The 19,944-nt window shown below is 45.1% G+C and overlaps 1 protein-coding gene across 1 annotated transcript; it reads right to left on the bottom strand.

Annotated features, from left to right (window-relative positions):
• Positions 1 to 1,415: 1,415 nt before the first annotated feature.
• On the bottom strand, positions 1,416 to 3,865 carry c22h1orf74 (chromosome 22 C1orf74 homolog). The gene is made up of 2 exons (XM_080209793.1): positions 3,743 to 3,865; positions 1,416 to 3,050 (listed from the first exon to the last, which is right to left on the bottom strand). The coding sequence occupies exon 2, from the start codon at positions 3,032 to 3,034 to the stop codon at positions 2,222 to 2,224; it is 813 nt and encodes a 270-aa protein (XP_080065919.1). The 5' UTR covers positions 3,035 to 3,050; positions 3,743 to 3,865; the 3' UTR covers positions 1,416 to 2,221.
• Between the last annotated feature and the right edge of the window lie 16,079 nt (positions 3,866 to 19,944).

Here is a 19,944-nt window from a genome sequence, read left to right as displayed (position 1 = left end):
CTACTGTCCCTTTTATTCCCACGAGCTACAACGTTGCTCAGAAGACTGTGACACTATTCAAGCACAACATTCCAGTGCAACCTTCCATTCACACTCCAATCTCTCAAAACCTGATCCAACCTATCAAAATTACTTGTGAACATTAATGAAGTAAAAGGAGGAAAATTCTGTTAACACTTGCAACCTGAAAATAAGTGGATTAAGGGCCTCAAATTGGCATTCATCTGCAGTTGTACTTGTGTTGAATATAGATAGATGCCTGGGGAGCGTTACCCTTCCCGGTTCAAGAGTAGATCAGAAATGCGACGTGAATATATCTGTCAAAGCCTTCTACATATCTCTCACTAGCTTGTATTTACAAACGTATGTCTGGAATGAATAGCCAAGTTTTTCTAGCAACTGAATACGTGTCTTAATACATCCAATAGTATTTTAACATGCATTAGCTAAAAGTCTCCTCACCAGTATGGGAGTGGATTGCAAAATCCTAACCCTGCTTCAGTTTCACAAACTACCAGAAAAAGTAACTCCTGCAATGCATTTCTCAAACTGTTTTTAGATATGCACATATTTTGCTGGAGATGTCAAAAATAACAGACATAAATTGCAGTCTATCTGAATTGGCCTCTTCTTGACTTTTCTACGAGTGAACTGCTGGAAACATTGAAAGTATCTGAAGGAGTCTTGGCAGAAGTACACAGGCTATTATTTGATGTTAAAAAAAAAATCAAACAAAAGAACCACTTCAAAGGTGCAAGAGTTCAGAAGGCTCACCAATTTCTCAAGTTAACCAGGAACTGGCAATAAATGGGGCCTGAACAATATCACCTTCATCCTGAACACAAGCAGACAAAAACTAGAGAACCCCAGAATTGTCAGAACACTGGGAGCCATGTCTGTATTGGCTCTCCAAATGAGCAATTCACCTAGTGCCATTGCCCCACCTTCTCCCCATAATTTTAAACATTATTCCTTTTCGGATAACAATCTAATTCCCTAGATTGAACCTGCCTTCACCACGCTTGCAGGCAGTGCATTCCAGAACCCAACCACTCGCCATGTCAAAATCCATTTCTCCAGCCATTATTGTTTCTTTTGCCAATTATGGAAAATAGATTGGAGAAGTTGAGACTATCTACATAACTAAAATTCCTAATTTCTGGGACCATTCTCGTGAATCTAAACTGCGACAGAAGAATAGGACATTGGTGAAAACTGGAGCAAGGCCGTACTGTCTGGGTTTAAGCAGAAATTCTTAGTTAAAGAGTGATCAGCATTCGGAATGCTCTTTCAATTAGTACAACTGAGGCAAAAATGTTAGGATCCTTTAAGAACCAGAGAGATGGCATGAAGAGTTTCTGGTAATTTATAAACTGGACGGGTAATCTCAGGAAATTAATACTAGATAACCTGCTTCATTTGTATTTTATTTTGCAAAACATACAAATTTTAATAACAAAAAATATAATTAGAACAATGTCAGTGCAAGTGGACTGATAGAGCAATGAACATTAACTGGTCAATGCAATAAAGCACCTTCCAAACTCATGCTACTTCCATCTAGAAGGACAAGGGCAGCAAATACATGGGAACACAACTAGCTACAAGTTCCACTCCAAGCCACTCACCATCCTGATTTGGAAACATATCGCTATTCCTCTGCAGTCGCTGGGTCAAAATCCTGGAATTCGCTCTCTAATGGCATTATGGGTCAACCCACAGCACGTGGGCTGCAGCGATTCAGGGAGGCAACTCACCATCGCCTTCGCAAAGGCAATCAGGGATGGGCAATAAATGCTGGCCAGCCAGCAATGCCCATGTCCCACGAATGAAGGTTGCAGCCTGAGAGTTTCACAGATCAACCAGAATTCAAAATCCAGGAACCTCATGAAACTTACTGATGAATTTTATAATTGTATTTTCAATTGACTTTAAAGGGGAAAGCTGATAGCTTTCACAGGGTTCCTCTGCTTACATGGATTATTATTGCAATTACACAGGCTTAGTGGCTGCTACAAAATAGTGTTGCCCTACCAAGCATATAAAGTGCTGTAAAATAGAAGTAAATGCTAAGCAGGCCAGGCAACATCTATGGAGGAATCTTAGAACGTTTGGTAGAACTTCACAGATGCTGAGTGCTTCCAGCATTTTCTGTTCGTATTCCAAATATTGCTTCTTAAACGCTTCCTGAATGACACAATATTCCCTATTTGCACATTACTTAAAGAGTAATTGCAGCTTGACAGGCGATCTCTGTGGATATATCAAGTTCAGAGAAATTAGTCTGCTTGTTAAAGTCTGACTGCAGATGCCTGTTCCATTTCTCTATGGTGCTCTGCAAATCCAGGTAGAGGGTTTCTGGGACACTGAACGAGTACATTTGGTGTTTGAGATTTTTAGAGATCCTGGGGCAAGACGCAGAGACAGAGAAAACCCGAAGCTCAGTCATGCTCAAACAATTCTCAAAACTTTTACTAAAATCAAACCAGTACGAAACCGGGAAGCCAAGGAGAAATCCAAACACTGTGCACAGATTCCACTCTGAAGAGAAAAGTGCACTTGCACTAACAACACATGATTGGTGCTTTCCCCTTTGAGCCACTTGGGATTTCAAGTGCTTCAAAATAAGGTCCAACTGGGCCTTCACTTGTTCAGTAACACAGGCCTCAGCTAATCTAGGGCTAGCCCGGTGTGCGGAAACATCAATGACGGGAAGCTCATTTTCTTGCAGCATTCTTTCCAAGTGTTTGATAGTTTTATTTAAATTTACTATCAGTGTGTTGTCCTCAATGCTGAGGATGTGCAAATCTCGAGAAAGAAGCCCCATTTTCTGTAACTCCTGGACATATTTCTGGATCTGCTCAGTTCTTGCTGTACTGTAATCGAACAGGAAAGTGGGCTTCAATTCTGAATCTACAGTTAGGATCTCAGCAAAAAGATTTAAGCAACGTAATTCAGAGAAATGTTTCTTTTGTTTTATCCTTAAGGTTTTTTGGACAGCAAAGATCAGTTGCTCCTTCAGTGTAGTCTCCATTATGGTAATGATCACACTGAAACACACAACATATTTGTAGATAAATAGACTATGAAAAACTGATTCTAGTACCTGAAACATTTGAGAAATTTGCAGAAAAAAATCTCTTCTGGTGAATGGCACAATGAGTAATGTCAATAATGGTACCTATAATTATTTGAATATTATGTAATTCATACGTATTTATACCCCAGTATTGTTCCATTTTATTTTTCGTGGGGGGAATGGACAGCCACCCAAGCCCAGTGTTAATATCTCCTTCCCTTCATAGTCATTTAGCACTGACCCCCACATCACCCACCCTCACTCCTCCACCACGCACATCACATCACTCCCACCCCAACATCACTCCTAACCCCACACGCATCACCCCCACTCCTACATCACCCACACCCCTCCACATCATCCTCACCCCTTCACCACCCTCCCCACACATCACCCCCATCCCATCACATTTCCAGTCCTCCTACACACACATCACCCCCACCCTTCCACCACCCTCACACACACATCAGCCCCCCCACCTCTCCAGCCCCCACCCCCCCACCCCAAACCCCAAACCCCAAACATCACCCCCCACACATCACCCCCATCCCTGCCCCATAACCTCACTCATACCCCCGCCCCGCGGTTATTCATTCAGAAATCCAAGTGGGTCATTTAGGAAACAAACCGTCGACGATAATTTTTAATGAAGCCCGAATTTACCCGGAACGCACTGCTCTCCCGGATTCACACAAGGGGGTCTCAGGCTGTGACCCACAGAGCTACCCGCCCTTTGCTACCGCCTCAGTCTCTCAGACAGGCCGCTTTCCCCACCGCCATCTTAGAAATCCCATCCCGGGGCATTGTGGGAAGGGAGCCACCTCCTGGAGGACCGGGAAACACCAGCAGAACAGATGTCCCTCGCTGAAAACGCTCTTAACAGGCTTGGCGCTGTGTTAACCAAATATATAAAATCAATAAACCGCGGGATAAATGAAAAATACCGTTCCCTAAAGGGATACTGCATCAAAGTCAACAGACACTCAAATGAAACTTAAAACATCAAAACAAAAGTGATTAAAGGGGTCCGATAATGCATCCCAGTCCCTTGGTGTCCAACGAGAATGGAAGTCCTGGATGCTGCGGGCCGACTCTGTGTGCTCCCTTTCCCGGGATATCCAGTAGCAAACATAGCCACAGAAGAAGGGCACATAGTCAGAACAGATGTCCCACTTGACAGCTTGGTCCTGGACATGTTAATGACCAGCTTGGCTAGGCCCAGGAACAGGCTCAGAAGGAGGACCTGCTTCCTCCCAAGCCCTGTCCACACCGGGTGCATGAAGATCAGGAGCATGAGACTGAAGTGCAACCAAAAAGAAACTAACAGATTTCTCAGAAAACTAAAAAGAGGGTGCCACCTAGGACAGCTTACATATACATGGTCCACAGACTTCACAAGGACGCAAAAGACACATGTTCTGGAAGTCCATAACCAATGGTTGTAAGGAATTCTAGTATGCAACACCCCCCATCCCCATATCTAGGAATGTCTGGTGACATGTGTGAGAGAAACCTAGTTAATGTTTCAGCTCAATTAAGCCAAAAAAAATTTAAGGCAGGAAAAGGTGAAGCTGAACAAAATGGAAGCAGAGTCAGCATGGCTTCATGGAAGGGAAATCAAGTCAGACTAATTTATTAGAATTTTTCTAGCAAGTCTCAACCAGAATAGATAGAGGGAAACCAGTAGATGTATTGTATTTGGACTTCCAGAAGGTGTTTGACAAGGTATCTCACAAATGTTAAGTCATAAGATAAGAGCCCATGGTGTTGGAGGTAGTGTATTGGCATGGATAGAGAATTGGCTGATGAATGGGAAACATTAATGGGAAGAAGGAGTCTTTTTCAGGTTGGTGACCTGTAAGCATTGGGGTTCCACAAGGATCAGTGCTGGGATCGTAATACATATTAATTTCTTGAAAGAAGGAAGCAAATGTACTGCAGCCAAATTTGCAGATGACAGAAAAATAGGTGGAAAGGCTAGTTGCGGGAGGGATACAAGCAGTTTACAAAGAGATGTTGATAGATTAAGTAAGTGAGCAAAAAGTTGGCAAATGGAGTATAATGTGGTAAAATGTGAAGTTCATTTGGAAGGGAGAACAAATGAACAGTATTACTTAAATGGAGAAAAATGCCAGAAAGCTGCAGAACAAAGGGACTTGGCGGTACTTATGCATAAAACACAGAAACTAGCACACAAGTGTAGCAGGTAATCAGGAAGGCTAATAGAATGCTAGCCCTTATTTCAAGGTGGTTGGAGTATAAGATAGGGAATTCTTGCCACAACGACACAAGGTTCCATGTCTGGAGTACTGTGAGCAGTTTTGGCCCTTTATTTAAGGAAATATGTTATTTCATTGGAGGCAGTTCAGAGAAGGTTCACTAGGATGACCCCCCCCCCCCCCCCCCCCCCCAACCCCTGCCATGGGGGGATTGATTTATGAGGAAAGTTTAAACAGATTTGGACTCTACTCATTGGAATTGAGAAGAATGAGAGGTGATCTCATTGAAACAGACAGGATTCTCATGGAGTTTGACAATGTAAATGCTGAGAGGATATTTCTCCTCATGGGAGAATCTAGGACCAGAGGACATAGTCTGAGAATAAAAGGGTGGCAATTTTAGACTGAGGTGAAGAGAAATTTCTTTTCTCAGAGGGTTGTGAGTCTTTGGAACTCCTTTCCACAGAGAGCTGTGGGGTAGAGTCCTTGTGTATATTTAAGGCTGAGATGGATGGATTTTTGATCAGTAAGGGAATCAAGAGTTACGGGCAAATGGCAGGAAAATGGACATGAGGAATGTTGGTCAGATCAGCCATGATCCTTTTGAGCCAAATGACCTACTCCTGTCCCTATTTCTTATGGTCTTAAATATAATCCAATATAAGTCTGAGCAGTTGCATTTAACAATGATAAGAGATGTTATTGTTATTTGGGGTTGGTATCAATGATGTATTGTCTAATATATAATTTTAAAAATCTATATAATTTTAAAAATTAGAATTATCCACAAAGTGCATATAGATATTAGTTTGAATATTAGTGCAATAAGAGTAACATGTAAGTTCATGTTTGTTAAGGAAAGAAATAACTTGCATGTCAAAAAAGCTCCTTTCACAAGCACAGGATGCCTACTTTACAGGTAGTGGCATTTTCTTTGCAGTATATCGCTGTAACAACTATAGGGAAATGTTGAAGCCAATGTGTAGAGCAAAGCCCCACAAGCGGATAATCTGTTTTAGTGATGTTGATTGGTTAATAATCAGTATCCTGAATGCAAGGAGAATTCTTCTGTTTAACCATCTGAAAGAGCAGACATAGTGTCAGACTAAGGTCTCATCTGAGAGATAACACTTCCAGGCTTGTCTCACTCCCTCATTATGCTGCTTATTGTGTCCTTTATCACCTGGTTCAGCACAGCTAACCATCTGTGAGACAGCTGAAGAGGAGGTTTAAGTTTTTTAGAACACGTTTACTTTACTGTGAAAAGAGATCTATTATTCTGCTGTTGCCTATTACTAAATATTGTGCTTAAAAGGTAATTTTATGGCCCAGTCACTAGTGTACATTTAGGGTCGATTAGCAACAAAGCAGCAGGGGATGACTGCTCCTCATTTCCTGATATAGTAGACCATGGTACTGTTACCCAAACACACATCAACTTGCACTATAGGATGATTTAAAAACATTCAAGCATCATGCTCCATATTTTTAGTTCTAACTAAATTAAAAGAAGGAGATTTCTGGCTTAATTTTAATGGATGTAAAATCTCGGGCTGGGTGTGTGCAATTTATTATTATGCATTCTGTTAATAAGAACATAATAAGAACATAAGAAATAGGAGCAGGAGTAGGCCATCTAGCCCTTCGAGCCTGCCCCGCCATTCAATAAGATCATGGCTGATCTGTCGTGGCTCAGTTCCACATTCCCGCCCTCTCCCCATAACCTTTAATCCCCTCTCTTATCAAAAACCCATCAACCCGCGTCTTAAAATTATTTGGCGAGGTAGCTTCCACCACTTCAACGGGCAGAGAATTCCAGAGATTCACCACCCTTTGACTGAAGCACTGAATTGAGGGATTACACTTGACGTACCGAATAGACAGCACTGTGATCTATTTGTCTGGAGTCCACTTCCTTTATAGTATCCAGGAAATTTTGGTTATGCTATAAAAGAACTACAGCTTGAGTTGAACCTTACAGTAAACTGACAAGATATTGAAAGTATGAAAGACTAGATATGAAAGTATGAAGGAATAAGATCTCACACTATATATTTTTATAAAATATATATAGATATGCTCATTGCCATTTCTAAAATTCAAAACCTGAACATAGGTCTTTATTATGGCTAAATCTATATCTGTCTGTGACCTCACCCTCTCCACCCCACCCCAAACCAAAGAGGTTACTTGCACTGTTGGGAAAACCCACACCTCATTATCTCCAACGACTGCTGAATTTCCTTAGCCTCCTGAGAGAGGCATCGGTGGGCTTCCTTAACTATAATATTGGTATGGTGGGAACAGGACAGGTTGTTGGTGATCTGGACACAGAGAAACTTGAAGCTCTTGACCATTTTGAAATCATCCCCATTGATGTAAACAGGGGCATGTTCTCCACTATGCTTTCAGAAGTCGATGACTATCCCCTTCGTTTTACTGACATTGAGGGACAGTTTATTGTCATTGCACCAACTCACCAGATTCTCTGTCTTTTTCCTGTACTCTATCTCATCATTGTTTGAGATTGATCCACTACGGTGGTGTCATCAGCAAACTTGAAAATCGAGTTGGAGGGGAATTTGGCCACTCAGTTATAGGTGTATAAGGAGTATAGTAAGAGGCTGAGGACACAACCTTGTGGGGCACCGGTGTTGAGGATGATCGTGGAGGAGGTGTTATTGCCTATCCTTACTGATTGCGGTCTGTCGGTTATGAAATCTAGGATCCAGTCGTAGAAGGAGGAGCCTGGCCCTACGCCCTGGGGTTTGAAGATGAGTTTTGTAGGAATAATGGTAAGGCTGAGCTGTAGTCAATAAATAGAAGTCTGACATAAGTGTCTTTGTCATCCAGGTGTTCCAGGGTTGAGTGCAGGGCCAGGGGAATGGCTTCTGCTGTGGACCTGTTATGGCGATAGGAGAACTGTAGTGGATCCAGGCAATCTGGGAGGCCGGAATTGATTTGTGCCAGGACTAGTCTTTCGAAGCACTTCATAATGATGGACATCGGAGCTTACAGGTCATTAAGGCACGCTGCTTGACTTTTCTTTGTACAGGGATGATGGTCATCTTTTGAAGCATGTGAGGACCTCAGATCGGTGTAAGGAGAGATTAAAGAAGTCTGCGAATACCCCTGCCAGCTGGTCCATGCAGAACCTGAGTCCTTGTCCAGGTACCCTATCTGGGCCAGTCGCTTTCCATGGGTTGATTTTCAAGGAGGCTGATCTGATGTCTGCGATGGTGACCTTGGATACTGGTTCAGCCGAGGCTTTTGGGACAGAGGACATGCTCCAGCTGACGTCTTGTTCAAAATGGGCATAGAACACATTGGGAGAATGCATTGGTGCCAGCGATTCTACATGCTTTCATCTTGTAGCCTGTTTTGTCGTACTGACCTTGCCATTGTCGATGGCAGTCCATGTGGCTAGCCTGATCTCTTGGCATCTTTGATGTTTTTCTGTAGATCATATCTGAATTTCTTGTATAGATCAGTATCACCTGACTTCAATGCCTCAGACCTGGGAGCAAAACCACAGCGTTTTCACACTCAGGCCTGTGGTAAATTAACAGTTGGAACTGGTTGAATTTATTGGTCCCCAGGCTGAATATTTGTTTTATTCATTATGAAACATGGGCGCCGCTGGCTGGCCAGCGTCCATTGCCCATCCCTAGTTGCCCTTGAGAAGGGGGGTGATGGTGAACAAGGACCCTGACAGCACTGAATGGGCTTCTCAGCTGCCCTTCAGAGGCAAAATCATGGATAATTCTGGGATGGGTAAGTACACAGGAGCACGTCAACCACACAACGAACAATTTCCATCGGGCAGATAGTGTTAAAATGCCCATTCTTGTAACCTTTCTCTAACTGTTTAATTAACCAGAAGGAAACTATTCCAAATACCATTACTCCAATATCACATCAAGGCAACAAAGGTTATAGACAGTGGCTGGAATTTTCTGACCTCGCCCACAGCTGGGATTCTCCAGTCCTGCTGCAGTGAATGGAAATTTGGCTAAGTGCCAAATTGTCCGTTCCCACTGCCAGTACTGTCTGGGTGAACAACATCGGAGAATTCACACCAACAATTTTGCAATCATTCGTGGATTTACACAAAAACTTAATTTGAAGGAACAAAATCGCCATCCTGTCCCTGGATCTCAGTGATGCCTCGGGGGGGTGTGATGCAAAGACAAGGCACAGACAGCTCATGATAGAGACTGAAGACCTGAGAACTTCTCACTGCCGCTGGTTAACGGGCGGTGGGCACAGGAGTCAAAGTGGCAGAGAAAACGAGTCAGATCACCAGTCTATTCTCAGCCAGGGACTTATCAATGTCACATATGGCAGCAACAGAGGGAGCCAGCGAAATATGTCTAAAAACAGATTGCTTGAAGAAAAGTGTTGATACCTCCAGTCATTTGCCTGACAGACAAAGGGAAGCAATGATATTATCCCATAGCTCAAAATGATTGTCATGTTACTCTCAAAATACCTACTCAAATTTATCATCACAGAAAAAACAAGATGCAATTTTTAAAAAACACTCTACCTCACCCAAACTGGTGCTTCACTATTATCTCATCAGCCAGTTTTCTCATTGATGAAATGCTTTGTTTAATAAATAACCGATTATTTTTAAAGGTTGTTACAATCGTTCACAGATCAATTAGTCCTGTATTGTTGATGTCAGCAAAGAATGTCATTTTGTGTAGACTTTGAGGGGGGATGAGTGGAACCAGCAAAATATCAGGGAGCCACATCGAGCTGTCTTTTCAATGCTGTTCCATCTTCCTTGGCCCATTTTACCAGCTACGGAATCGGGTGCCTCGTGGCTGCCAGCCCAACAGAGACGGATAGCTAATTTGTAAATAATTGAGGGGCCATGTTGTGGAGCTGTTGGCATTTGCCAGTGGCAGAGCAGCCATTTGCCATACGGGTGGCTACCAGCTGCAAGGAGGCAGCCACCACAAAGCTTCTTGAAGGGACCCTCCAGGTTAGAGGTTCCATGGGCCAAAGATTGTATCCTGGCAGCAATGGCTGCCCCACAACCCCAACACAGTCAATGAAATGGTTTCCCCTTCCAGCACTCAGCCAGTGCAATGATGCATTTTCAGAGAGTCCTTTCGTGAACAAAAAGGATTTATTTGGTGATCTTCTGCAGCTAGCTCCAGAAAGCCTTTGCCTAAGAGAGTTCCTCCCCCTGGGGCGATTTCCCACTCTAAGCCCCAATTGGTCACACATCCAATGTGTTTTGCCCTTATGTAGACATTGAGGGGGATGGGTGGAGCCCGTAAAATATCAGGGAGCCACATCGGGCTGTCTCTTCACCTGTGGCAGAGAGGCTAAACTTCTGTCTGCTCTGCAAGGGTGACTCAAAATGGAGGCACTATCTTATTCTCTTTGCAGCCTATAACGGTGACACTGCCAAGACTGCAGTTTATTTATTATTAGTGTCACAAGTAGGCTTACATTAACACTGCAATGAAGTTATGGTGAAAATCACCTAGTCACCGTGTTCGGGTACACTGAGGTAGAATAAGCATGGCCAATGAACCTAACCAGCATGTCTTTTAGATCCTGGGAGAAACCCGGAGGAAACCGATTCAGACACGAGGAGAGTATGCAAACTCCACACAGACAGTCACCCAAGCGGGAGTTGAACCCAGGTCCCTGGTGCTGTGAGGCAGCAGTGCTAACCTCTGTGCCATCGTGCCATCCCGAAGAATTGTTTGCAGTCTGGTTGGTTGCCAGTGTGGAAAGCTACACCAGTATTCTTAACTGGACTGTCAATTTGGTTGTAGCTATTTAAGGGGCCAACTGCAAGATGATTGGCGTTGCATTCTCACCGCCCACTGCCGTGGATTCACCAGCCTAGATGCGAGGGGGATTGAACATAAAAGTAGGGAGGTCTTGCTGCGGCTATATAGGGCATTGGTGAGGCCGCAGCTGGAGTACTGTGTGCAGTTTTGGGCGCCGTACTTACGCAAGGATATTTTGGCCTTGGAGGGAGTGCAGAGGAGGTTTACTAGGCTGATGCCGGAGTTGAGAGGGTTGAGCTATGAGGAGAGGCTGAATAAACTAGGCTTGTACTCGTTAGAGTTTAGAAGAATGAGGGGAGATCTCATTGAGACATATAAGATGATGAATGGGATGGATAGGATAGAGGTGGAGAGACTCTTCCCGCTCAGAAAGGACAGTAGGACTAGGGGGCACAGCCTCAAGATAAAGGGGGGGCGGTTTAGAACGGAGTTGAGGAAGAACTTCTTCACTCAAAGGGTGGTGAATCTCTGGAATTCTCTGCCCGTTGAAGTGGTGGAGGCTACCTTGCTAAATATTTTTAAGACGCGGGTTGATGGGTTTTTGATAAGAGAGGGGATTAAGGGTTATGGGGAGAGGGCGGGAATGTGGAACTGAGCCACGACAGATCAGCCATGATCTTATTGAATGGCGGGGCAGGCTCGAAGGGCTAGATGGCCTACTCCTGCTCCTATTTCTTATGTTCTTATATCTTAGGAGGAAGGCACAGAGGTGGGATAGCTACATGGTGAGACACCAAGCACCAGGGCAAGAACAATTAAAGCAATACATAGACTTGATTTGAAGATAAGGGGGGGATTTCCCATCTCCCATTTTCAGGGAGCGGCGGGTGCAGGCAGGATCAGAGCAGAGGCTTAAATCAGCAGGAGACACAAAGCGGTTTTGACATTGTCGAGTTTTCCCCACTTTATTGTGGAACTGAGCCACGACAGATCAGCCATGATCTTATTGAATGGCGGGGCAGGCTCGAAGGGCTAGTTGGCCTACTCCTGCTCCTATTTCTTATGTTCTTATGTTCTTATCCCTTCGCCAATGACAGTATGGGCAGCTGATTTGAAGAGTTGGGATCCGTATTTACATTTAATTTTTTTCTGCACATCAGTCTTTTATGCCCAATTGTCTCCCTAGATTTGACTGTCCATTCATGTTGGACCCGCTGACTTTAATCACGACAGGTCCCCCACAACACGTAGCTGGCAAACAGAGTCTGCCGGAAATGCACAGTTGAGTATAATGCTGGGGATGGTGAGGGACTTGCCTGGGGCAGTGCCCTTGCACTGCCTCCTGGCACTGTCCTAGTACTGCCTGGGCGCTGACTGCTGGCACTATCCCTGGTACTGAACACTGGCACTTACCAAGGTACTGAGCTCTGGCACTGAGCTCGCACTGCCTGGGCACTGAGTCCTGGCACTATCCCAGTACTGAACCCTGGCCCTGCCAAAGTACTGAGCTCTGGCACTGCCCTAGCACCGCCTGGGCACTGACCCCTGACACTATCTACTCGCACCCCAACCTTTCAAAAACTGAAGTTGCTGATGGGACATGCTCAATCAACATGACATCATGGGATCGCCCTCCACCCTTCCATTTGTATTCAACTATTTAATACGGTGGGAGAAGCAAGCAAGACAGTCAGTGGCACGCTGCCCTCTGATTCTCCCGCCCAACACCGCACCTTGAAATAGATTGGGAACTTCCCACCCAAAATGTCACACTGCGTTCAGATTATTTTAGCCATTCACTCAAGATGGTTGAAGAAAAACATACTGTGGGCTATTAAGACAACAAACCACTGCTCTGCCCAGGAACTTAAAGTTATAAAACGATAAAATGTTCTCACAAACAACAGCAATCCTGTAAGGAATTCCAACTGGCAGAAATTCAAACTAAACCATTTAAAAGTGGTTACGATATACATTCCATAGATATTACAGCTCCTGGAAATTAGTAGAATTATTCAAAATCTTACAACATAGTGGGAACATCACTGAAATAGTGATCCAGAGGGTCGGTGTCACGCTCTGGAGATGTGTTCAAATTCAACCATGGTAGTTGGGAGAATTTAAATTCAACTAAATAAATGGAGAAGAGAAAGCTCGTAATGATAACCATGAAAGTACCTGATGGTCATTAAAAACCCATCTGGCTCACTAATATCCTGTAGGGAAGGAAATGAGCAGCATAGTGGCACTGTAATTAGCACTGATGCCTCACAGCACTAGGGTCAATTCCAGACTTGGGTGACTGTGTGGAGTTTGCACATTCTTTTTGTGTTTGCATGAGTTCCTTCCGAGAGCTCCAATTTCCTCCCACACTCCAAAGATTTGCGGGTTAGGTGGATTAGCCATGTTAAATTGCCCCTTACTGTCCCAAGATGTGTAGGTTAGATGGAATGGCCATGATAAATTGTGGGGTTACAGGGATAGGGTGGGGGAGAGGGCCTGGGTAAGATACTCTGTTAGAGAGTCATTGCAGACTTAATGGGCTGAATGGCCCCCTTCTGCACTGTTGGAATTCTAGGAATTCTATGATATCCGTTGTTCTTATCCAGTCTCGCCTACATTAGATGCCAGGTCCATGGTAATATTGTTCATTGTTAACTGCCCTTCTGAAATGGCCTAACCAGTCTCTGAGTTGTTTTACATGCTGCAGAAAGTCAAACTGAGTGTTCCTACACCACAAGGACTGCAGTAGTTGAAGAAGGTGGCTTGCCATGACCTTGTCAAGGCTTTCAGGGATGGACAGTCAATGCTGGCCTTGCCAGTGATTCTCAAATTCCATGAAAATAATTTTTAAAATTTTTTTGTGGGCCAGGAGCTTAGGTAATAACCATAGAGTACGCAGACCCTGCTCTATTTGAAGAGATCTATAGCTATGTTGTCTATTCCTACTAAATGGTGACTAAAAGGGTAATTTTAATATCCAGACATCCGTGTAAAATTAGAATCACATCTCAGCAGAAGGGCAGGACTGATCTCCTGATTTACTGATACAGTTGACGCAGTAATGTTACCCAAGCGCATGTCAACTTGTGCTACATCAGATTTGAAGTGTTCCAGAGACAGTCAATAGTGTTCTTAGTTCTAATTCAATTAAAAGAGAGAGATTTTTGGCTCAGTTTTAATGGATGTGAAATCTCAAGCTGGGTGTGTGAAATTTGTGCATGCCTTGAAATTGCTCAAAGCACTGAGTTGGAAAATTACCCTTGAAGTGCCAAAATGGACATCAGTGTGACCTACTTCTCTTGAATCCACTTCCGTTATGGCACTCAGGATATATTGTTGATGCTCTGAAAGGACATAAGAACATAAGAACATAAGAAATAGGAGCAGGAGTAGGCCAACTAGCCCTTCGAGCCTGCCCTGCCATTCAATAAGATCATGGCTGATCTGTCGTGGCTCAGTTCCACATTCCCGCCCTCTCCCCATAACCCTTAATCCCCTCTCTCATCAAAAACCCATCAACCCGTGTCTTAAAAATATTTAGCGAGGCAGCCTCCACCACTTCAACGGGCAGAGAATTCCAGAGATTCACCACCCTTTGAGTGAAGAAGTTCCTCCTCAACTCTGTTCTAAACCGCCCCCCCTTTATCTTGAGGCTATGCCCCCTAGTCCTACTATCCTTTCTGAGCGGGAAGAGTCTCTCCACCTCTATCCTATCCATCCCATTCATCATCTTATACGTCTCAATGAGATCTCCCCTCATTCTTCTAAACTCTAATGAGTACAAGCCTAATCTATTCAGCCTCTCCTCATAGCTCAACCCCCTCAACTCTGGCAACAGCCTAGTAAACCTCCTCTGCACTCCCTCCAAGGCCAAAATATCCTTGCGTAAGTACGGCGCCCAAAACTGCACACAGTACTCCAGCTGCGGCCTCACCAACGCCCTATACAGCCGCTGCAAGACCTCCCTACTTTTGTATTCAATCCCCCTCGCGATGAAGGCCAGCATCCCATTCGCCTTCCTGACCACCTGCTGCACCTGCAAGCTGGGTTTTTGCGACTCATGCACAAGGATCCCGAGGTCCCTCTGCACCGTCGCCTGCTGCAGTTTTTCTCCACGTAAGTAATAATCCTTCCTACCATTATTCCTACCAAAGTGGACCACCTCGCACTTGCCAACATTAAATTCCATTTGCCAGTTCCTGGCCCATTCGCCCAACCTATCTAGATCCTTCTGTAGACTCTCCCCACCCTCCGCACAATTTGCCTTTCCACCAATCTTGGTGTCATCAGCAAATTTCGACACCCTACACTCGGTTCCCTCTTCCAGATCATCTATATAAATGGTAAATAGCTGAGGCCCCAGCACCGACCCCTGGGGCACTCCACTAGTCACCATCCGCCAATCCGAATAGCACCCATTGACCCCCACTCTCTGCCTCCTATTTGACAACCAGTCCTCTATCCACGCTAACACCCTACCCCCAACTCCATGCCCCCTGACCTTCTGTAATAACCTGTGAGGTACCTTGTCAAACGCCTTCTGAAAATCCAGAAAGACCACATCCACCGGCTCTCCTCTATCCACCGCCCTAGACACATCCTCATAGAACTCCAGTAAATTTGTCAGACACGACTTCCCTTTAAGGAAACCGTGCTGCGTCTGCTCTATCAAGCAGTTCCCCTCAAGATGCCTCGCTATTTCCTCCTTGATGACGGATTCTAACATTTTACCTACAACAGACGTTAAACTAACAGGCCTATAATTCCCCGCTTTTTGCCTGGCACCCTTCTTAAACAACGGCGTAACATTAGCCGTTTTCCAATCTTCCGGCACTTCCCCAGAATCCAGCGACGTCTGGAAAATAACCACCAAGGCATCCAGTATCACCTCCGCCATTTCTTTCAGGACCCTCGGATGCATTCCATCCGGTCCTGGGGACTTGTCCACAATCAGCCCCTCCAGTCTGTCGAGCACCACCTCTCTAGTAACAGTAATGTCATCGAGACCCTCCAGTCCTACCACCTTTCCATCTCTAACATCCGGCAAATTATTCACGTCCTCCTCTGTGAAGACCGAAACAAAAAAGTTATTCAAGACCTCAGCCATTTCCCCATCCCCTACCACTAAGTCCCCCTTCTCATCCTCTAAGGGACCAACGTTCACCCTAGCCAGCCTCTTCCTTTTTATATATTTATAAAAACTCTTGCTATCCTTTTTTATATTAAGCGCTAGCCCAGCTTCATAGTTTCTCCTACCCTCCTTTATCAACTTCTTTGTCAATCTTTGTTGACATTTAAACCTCTCCCAATCCTCTTCTCGCCCACTACTCTTAGCTATTCTAAACGCCTCCGCTTTTAATTTAACACTTTCCTTCACCTCCTTCGTTATCCACGGCTTATTACCTCTCCTCATACGGTCCTTTTTGACCATCGGAATAAATTTCTGCTGAGCACCAAGAAAGATCTCCTTAAAGATCCTCCACTGCTCCTCAACAGACCTACCTTCCAACGCGCTCCCCCAGTCCACATTCGCCAATTCTTCTCTCATCCTACCGTACTCCCCTCTGTTCAAACAAAGGACGCATGTCCGGGAACCCACTTTCTCCTCCTCCATCTGCACCAGAAACTCCACCATACAATGATCACTGTCCCCAAGAGGATCCTTCACCGCAAGTTCCCTAATTCTACCCGCCTCATTACATAGCACCAGATCCAAGATAGCTCGCTCCCTCGTCGGCTCCAACACACACTGTTCCAGGAAACTATCCCGGCAGCATTCCAAGAACTCCTCCTCGAGCCCACCGTGTCCAACATGGGTCGACCAATCAATATGCAGATTGAAATCCCCCATAACTACGGCCGTCCCATTCCTGCACGCCGCCCTTACTTGCGCGTTAACAGCCCGCCCCACCTCCAGATCATTATTGGGGGGCCTATAGACGACTCCCACCAGCGTCTTCCTCCCTTTGCTGTTCCTAATCTCTACCCACAACGATTCCACCTTCTGCTCCTTGGCTCCAATATCATCCCTTGCTACTACCCTGATGCTATCCTTAATCAGCAGAGCTACGCGCCCCCCCTTTTCCCTCCTGCCTATCCTTCCTAAACACTGGAGACTGAGTTGAACCTGGCAGGCGATTGAAAAGATATCCTGTACAGTTATCACAGTTTTGGCACACATCCTCTGCTGATCTTTCAAAAAGGACTCCAGCAGTTCATTTGCTGCAACACACCTGGAGATTTTAAGTGTAATTTCTAATCAGCTTCCCATCATAACTCATCCAGCACGTTAACAAATACATCTTTCAGCTCTTTCTTGTCCTATGTGCAATACCTCACAATTACTAATTCTTATTTTAATCTGCCATTGGTCTACCAATTATATGTAACTTCTTTTATAGTTCCATGCACGTTAGCCTTAAGAGAACCTTGAACAAGGACTCCCAAGTCCCTTTGTGCTTCAGAATTCCTCAACATTTTCCCATTTAGAAAATAGTCTATGCCTCCATTCCTCCTCCCAAAGTGCATAAACTCTTCCAGATTGTATTCCATCTGACACTTCTTTGCCCACTCTCCTCACCTGTCCAAGCACTTCTGCAACCATCTACCCGCACCCCCACTCCAGGTGGAAAAGGCGCCCTGGAAACTGCCAGCTCCAATGGCTTCCACCATCATATTGTTAGGGACTGAGAGAAAGACAATATAAAGATGGGGTCCCACAACGCCACACTGGTGTGCGGACTCTAGTTGAGACCACCCTGCCAACATCTTAAAAGGACACTGTGATTTAAAGAATCAAGGATAGAACCCTCTCCCAAACATATCCCCTTCTACCCCTACCACACCCCCAACTCCAACAGAAACTGCACCACTCACAGAATAACCCCAACACAGAACACTCCCTCCACACCCCCCACCCCATACAATACTTTGCCAGCAGAAAATAACCCCGGCGCTGCCCCATGGCATTTCCCAGGCGTGACACTCTTCCCCTCCGTGAACCATGCACTAACCTGAACTCCTCTGGCGGGTTCTGCATGCCTGTTGGGATCTGTCATGATTTATGTTGGTGTGCCCTAAAGCTGATGTAAATGGATAATCTAACGGGCAGAGTTGGAGGGGGCGGGGGAGCAGATTCTGCAGCGTGGATGTCTGATAACCGTATTTAAATTTGTTCTAATTGAGATACTGACATTCAGAGTCAGCATTCCTGTTACATCATTGGCGGGGGGTGGGGGACAGGGACAACTCACTATGGGAAATCCCACCAGTGCAATGTTTCGGGACGCTCGCTCGATTTTCTGCTCCCATCGCTGATCCTGCCCACCGAAAACAGGAATGGAAAATACCTCCCAAAGTCTTTTGTAGAGTATGGTGGACGTCGGCTGAGGGGGGATCTAATAGAGGTTTATAAAATTATGAAGGGGATAGATAGAGTAAATGGTGGTAAGCTTTTTCCGCTATTAGAAATGGATAGAACGAGGGGTCACGGGCTTAGGGTGAGGGGGGCTAGGTATAAGACAAATATTAGAGGGCAGTTTTTCACGCAAAGGGTAGTGGGGGTGTGGAATGCACTGCCGAGTAAGGTGGTGGAAGCAGGCACGCTAGGGTTGTTTAAGAGTCACTTAGACAGCCACATGAGCGGTCTACATATAGGGGGATATAGCAGGCCTTACTAAACATTGTAGGCTTGAGATTCCGTTTTTGCCTCAGGGATGTTACCGTCTTTGCCTGTTTAATAATGAATTTTTTGTCTCCACAGGCATTTAAGTCCACCTTGTTGACCAGCAAGGGGCATGCATGCGGCAGGTTGTAGTGGGCTGCTCTTGGATGTTGCTTCGGGAGTTGCCTATTGCTTCATGTCATTAGTGTGCTTAAACTGGACCATCTCGAGGGCAACATGACAGCTCAGAGACTATCTCTGTTGCTGTGCGGACACATGGATTTGGGCCTGTGTCTGTGAGAGTTTGCGCGTTCTCCCCGTGGTTGCGTGGGTTTCCTCCGGGTGCTCCGGTTTCCTCCCACATCCCAAAGATGCGCTTTTAGGCTGATTGATTGGGTAACAAATTGTCCCTATATTGGACCTCCCTGATCCTCGCACATTAGGCGTAGACTAAAATCATGAATAGGTCACTGAGACAATGGGACGGCGGCGCGGGCTCGTTGGGCCGAAGGGCCTGTTTCCCGTGCTGTGTTGTTCTTTGTTCTTTGTTGTTGTTCTTAACACTCACCGCAGTATCAAATGAAATTATTTCACTTATATTAAAAACATGGCAGATACAAAGCGTTATTTATATGCAACATTTTGCACGTATCGCTTTATTCTTGGAACAATATTTTAAAAGTTATTGCACTGACAACAGATTTAAATTTCATAAAAGCAAATCACTGGGGGTGCTGGAACCCGAAACAAAAACAGAAAATGCTGGAAAATCTCAGCAGGTCTGACTTCATTTCAATCCAACTTCATGGATCACAGATAACATCGCCAAAAACCTCCAACCTCATTCGTGGCTGGGATTCTCCGGTGCGGCTGCAGCGAATGGACTTTGGGCTGAGTGCCAAATTCTCCGTTCTCATTGCGGAGGAAGGTGGGTGGAAGTGGGGGGGGCGGGGGGTGCGGTGGAAGAAGGGGGGGACGCATGAGATCAGAGAATCCCCCAATGTTTATAAATCAGGCAGTAATGTCCAGGGTTAGAAGAGATCAGTAATCACAGGTAATGATTGATTTTACCAATTAGTAAACACAACTTCACCGGGTCCAAGTAAATCGAGAAGAAATTCTCAGTTGTTCCTCATTGTTAATCGTTTGCACCCATCAACTGGACAATTGCAGGTGAAGTTATTGATTCCATCTACACATGTGGTTCCTGGTGGGCAAAGG

Source organism: Carcharhinus amblyrhynchos, chromosome 22 (genome assembly GCF_965287045.1).
Source record: "Carcharhinus amblyrhynchos chromosome 22, sCarAmb.v2.hapA, whole genome shotgun sequence".
In the NCBI taxonomy this organism is placed as follows: Eukaryota; Metazoa; Chordata; class Chondrichthyes; order Carcharhiniformes; family Carcharhinidae; genus Carcharhinus; species Carcharhinus amblyrhynchos.
This window is presented reverse-complemented; position numbering and strand designations above follow the sequence as displayed.

What these genes read in the sequence shown, in the direction of transcription:
- c22h1orf74 (XM_080209793.1), bottom strand. Translation starts at nt 3,034, where the DNA reads ATGGAGACTACACTGAAGGAGCAACTGATCTTTGCTGTCCAAAAAACC.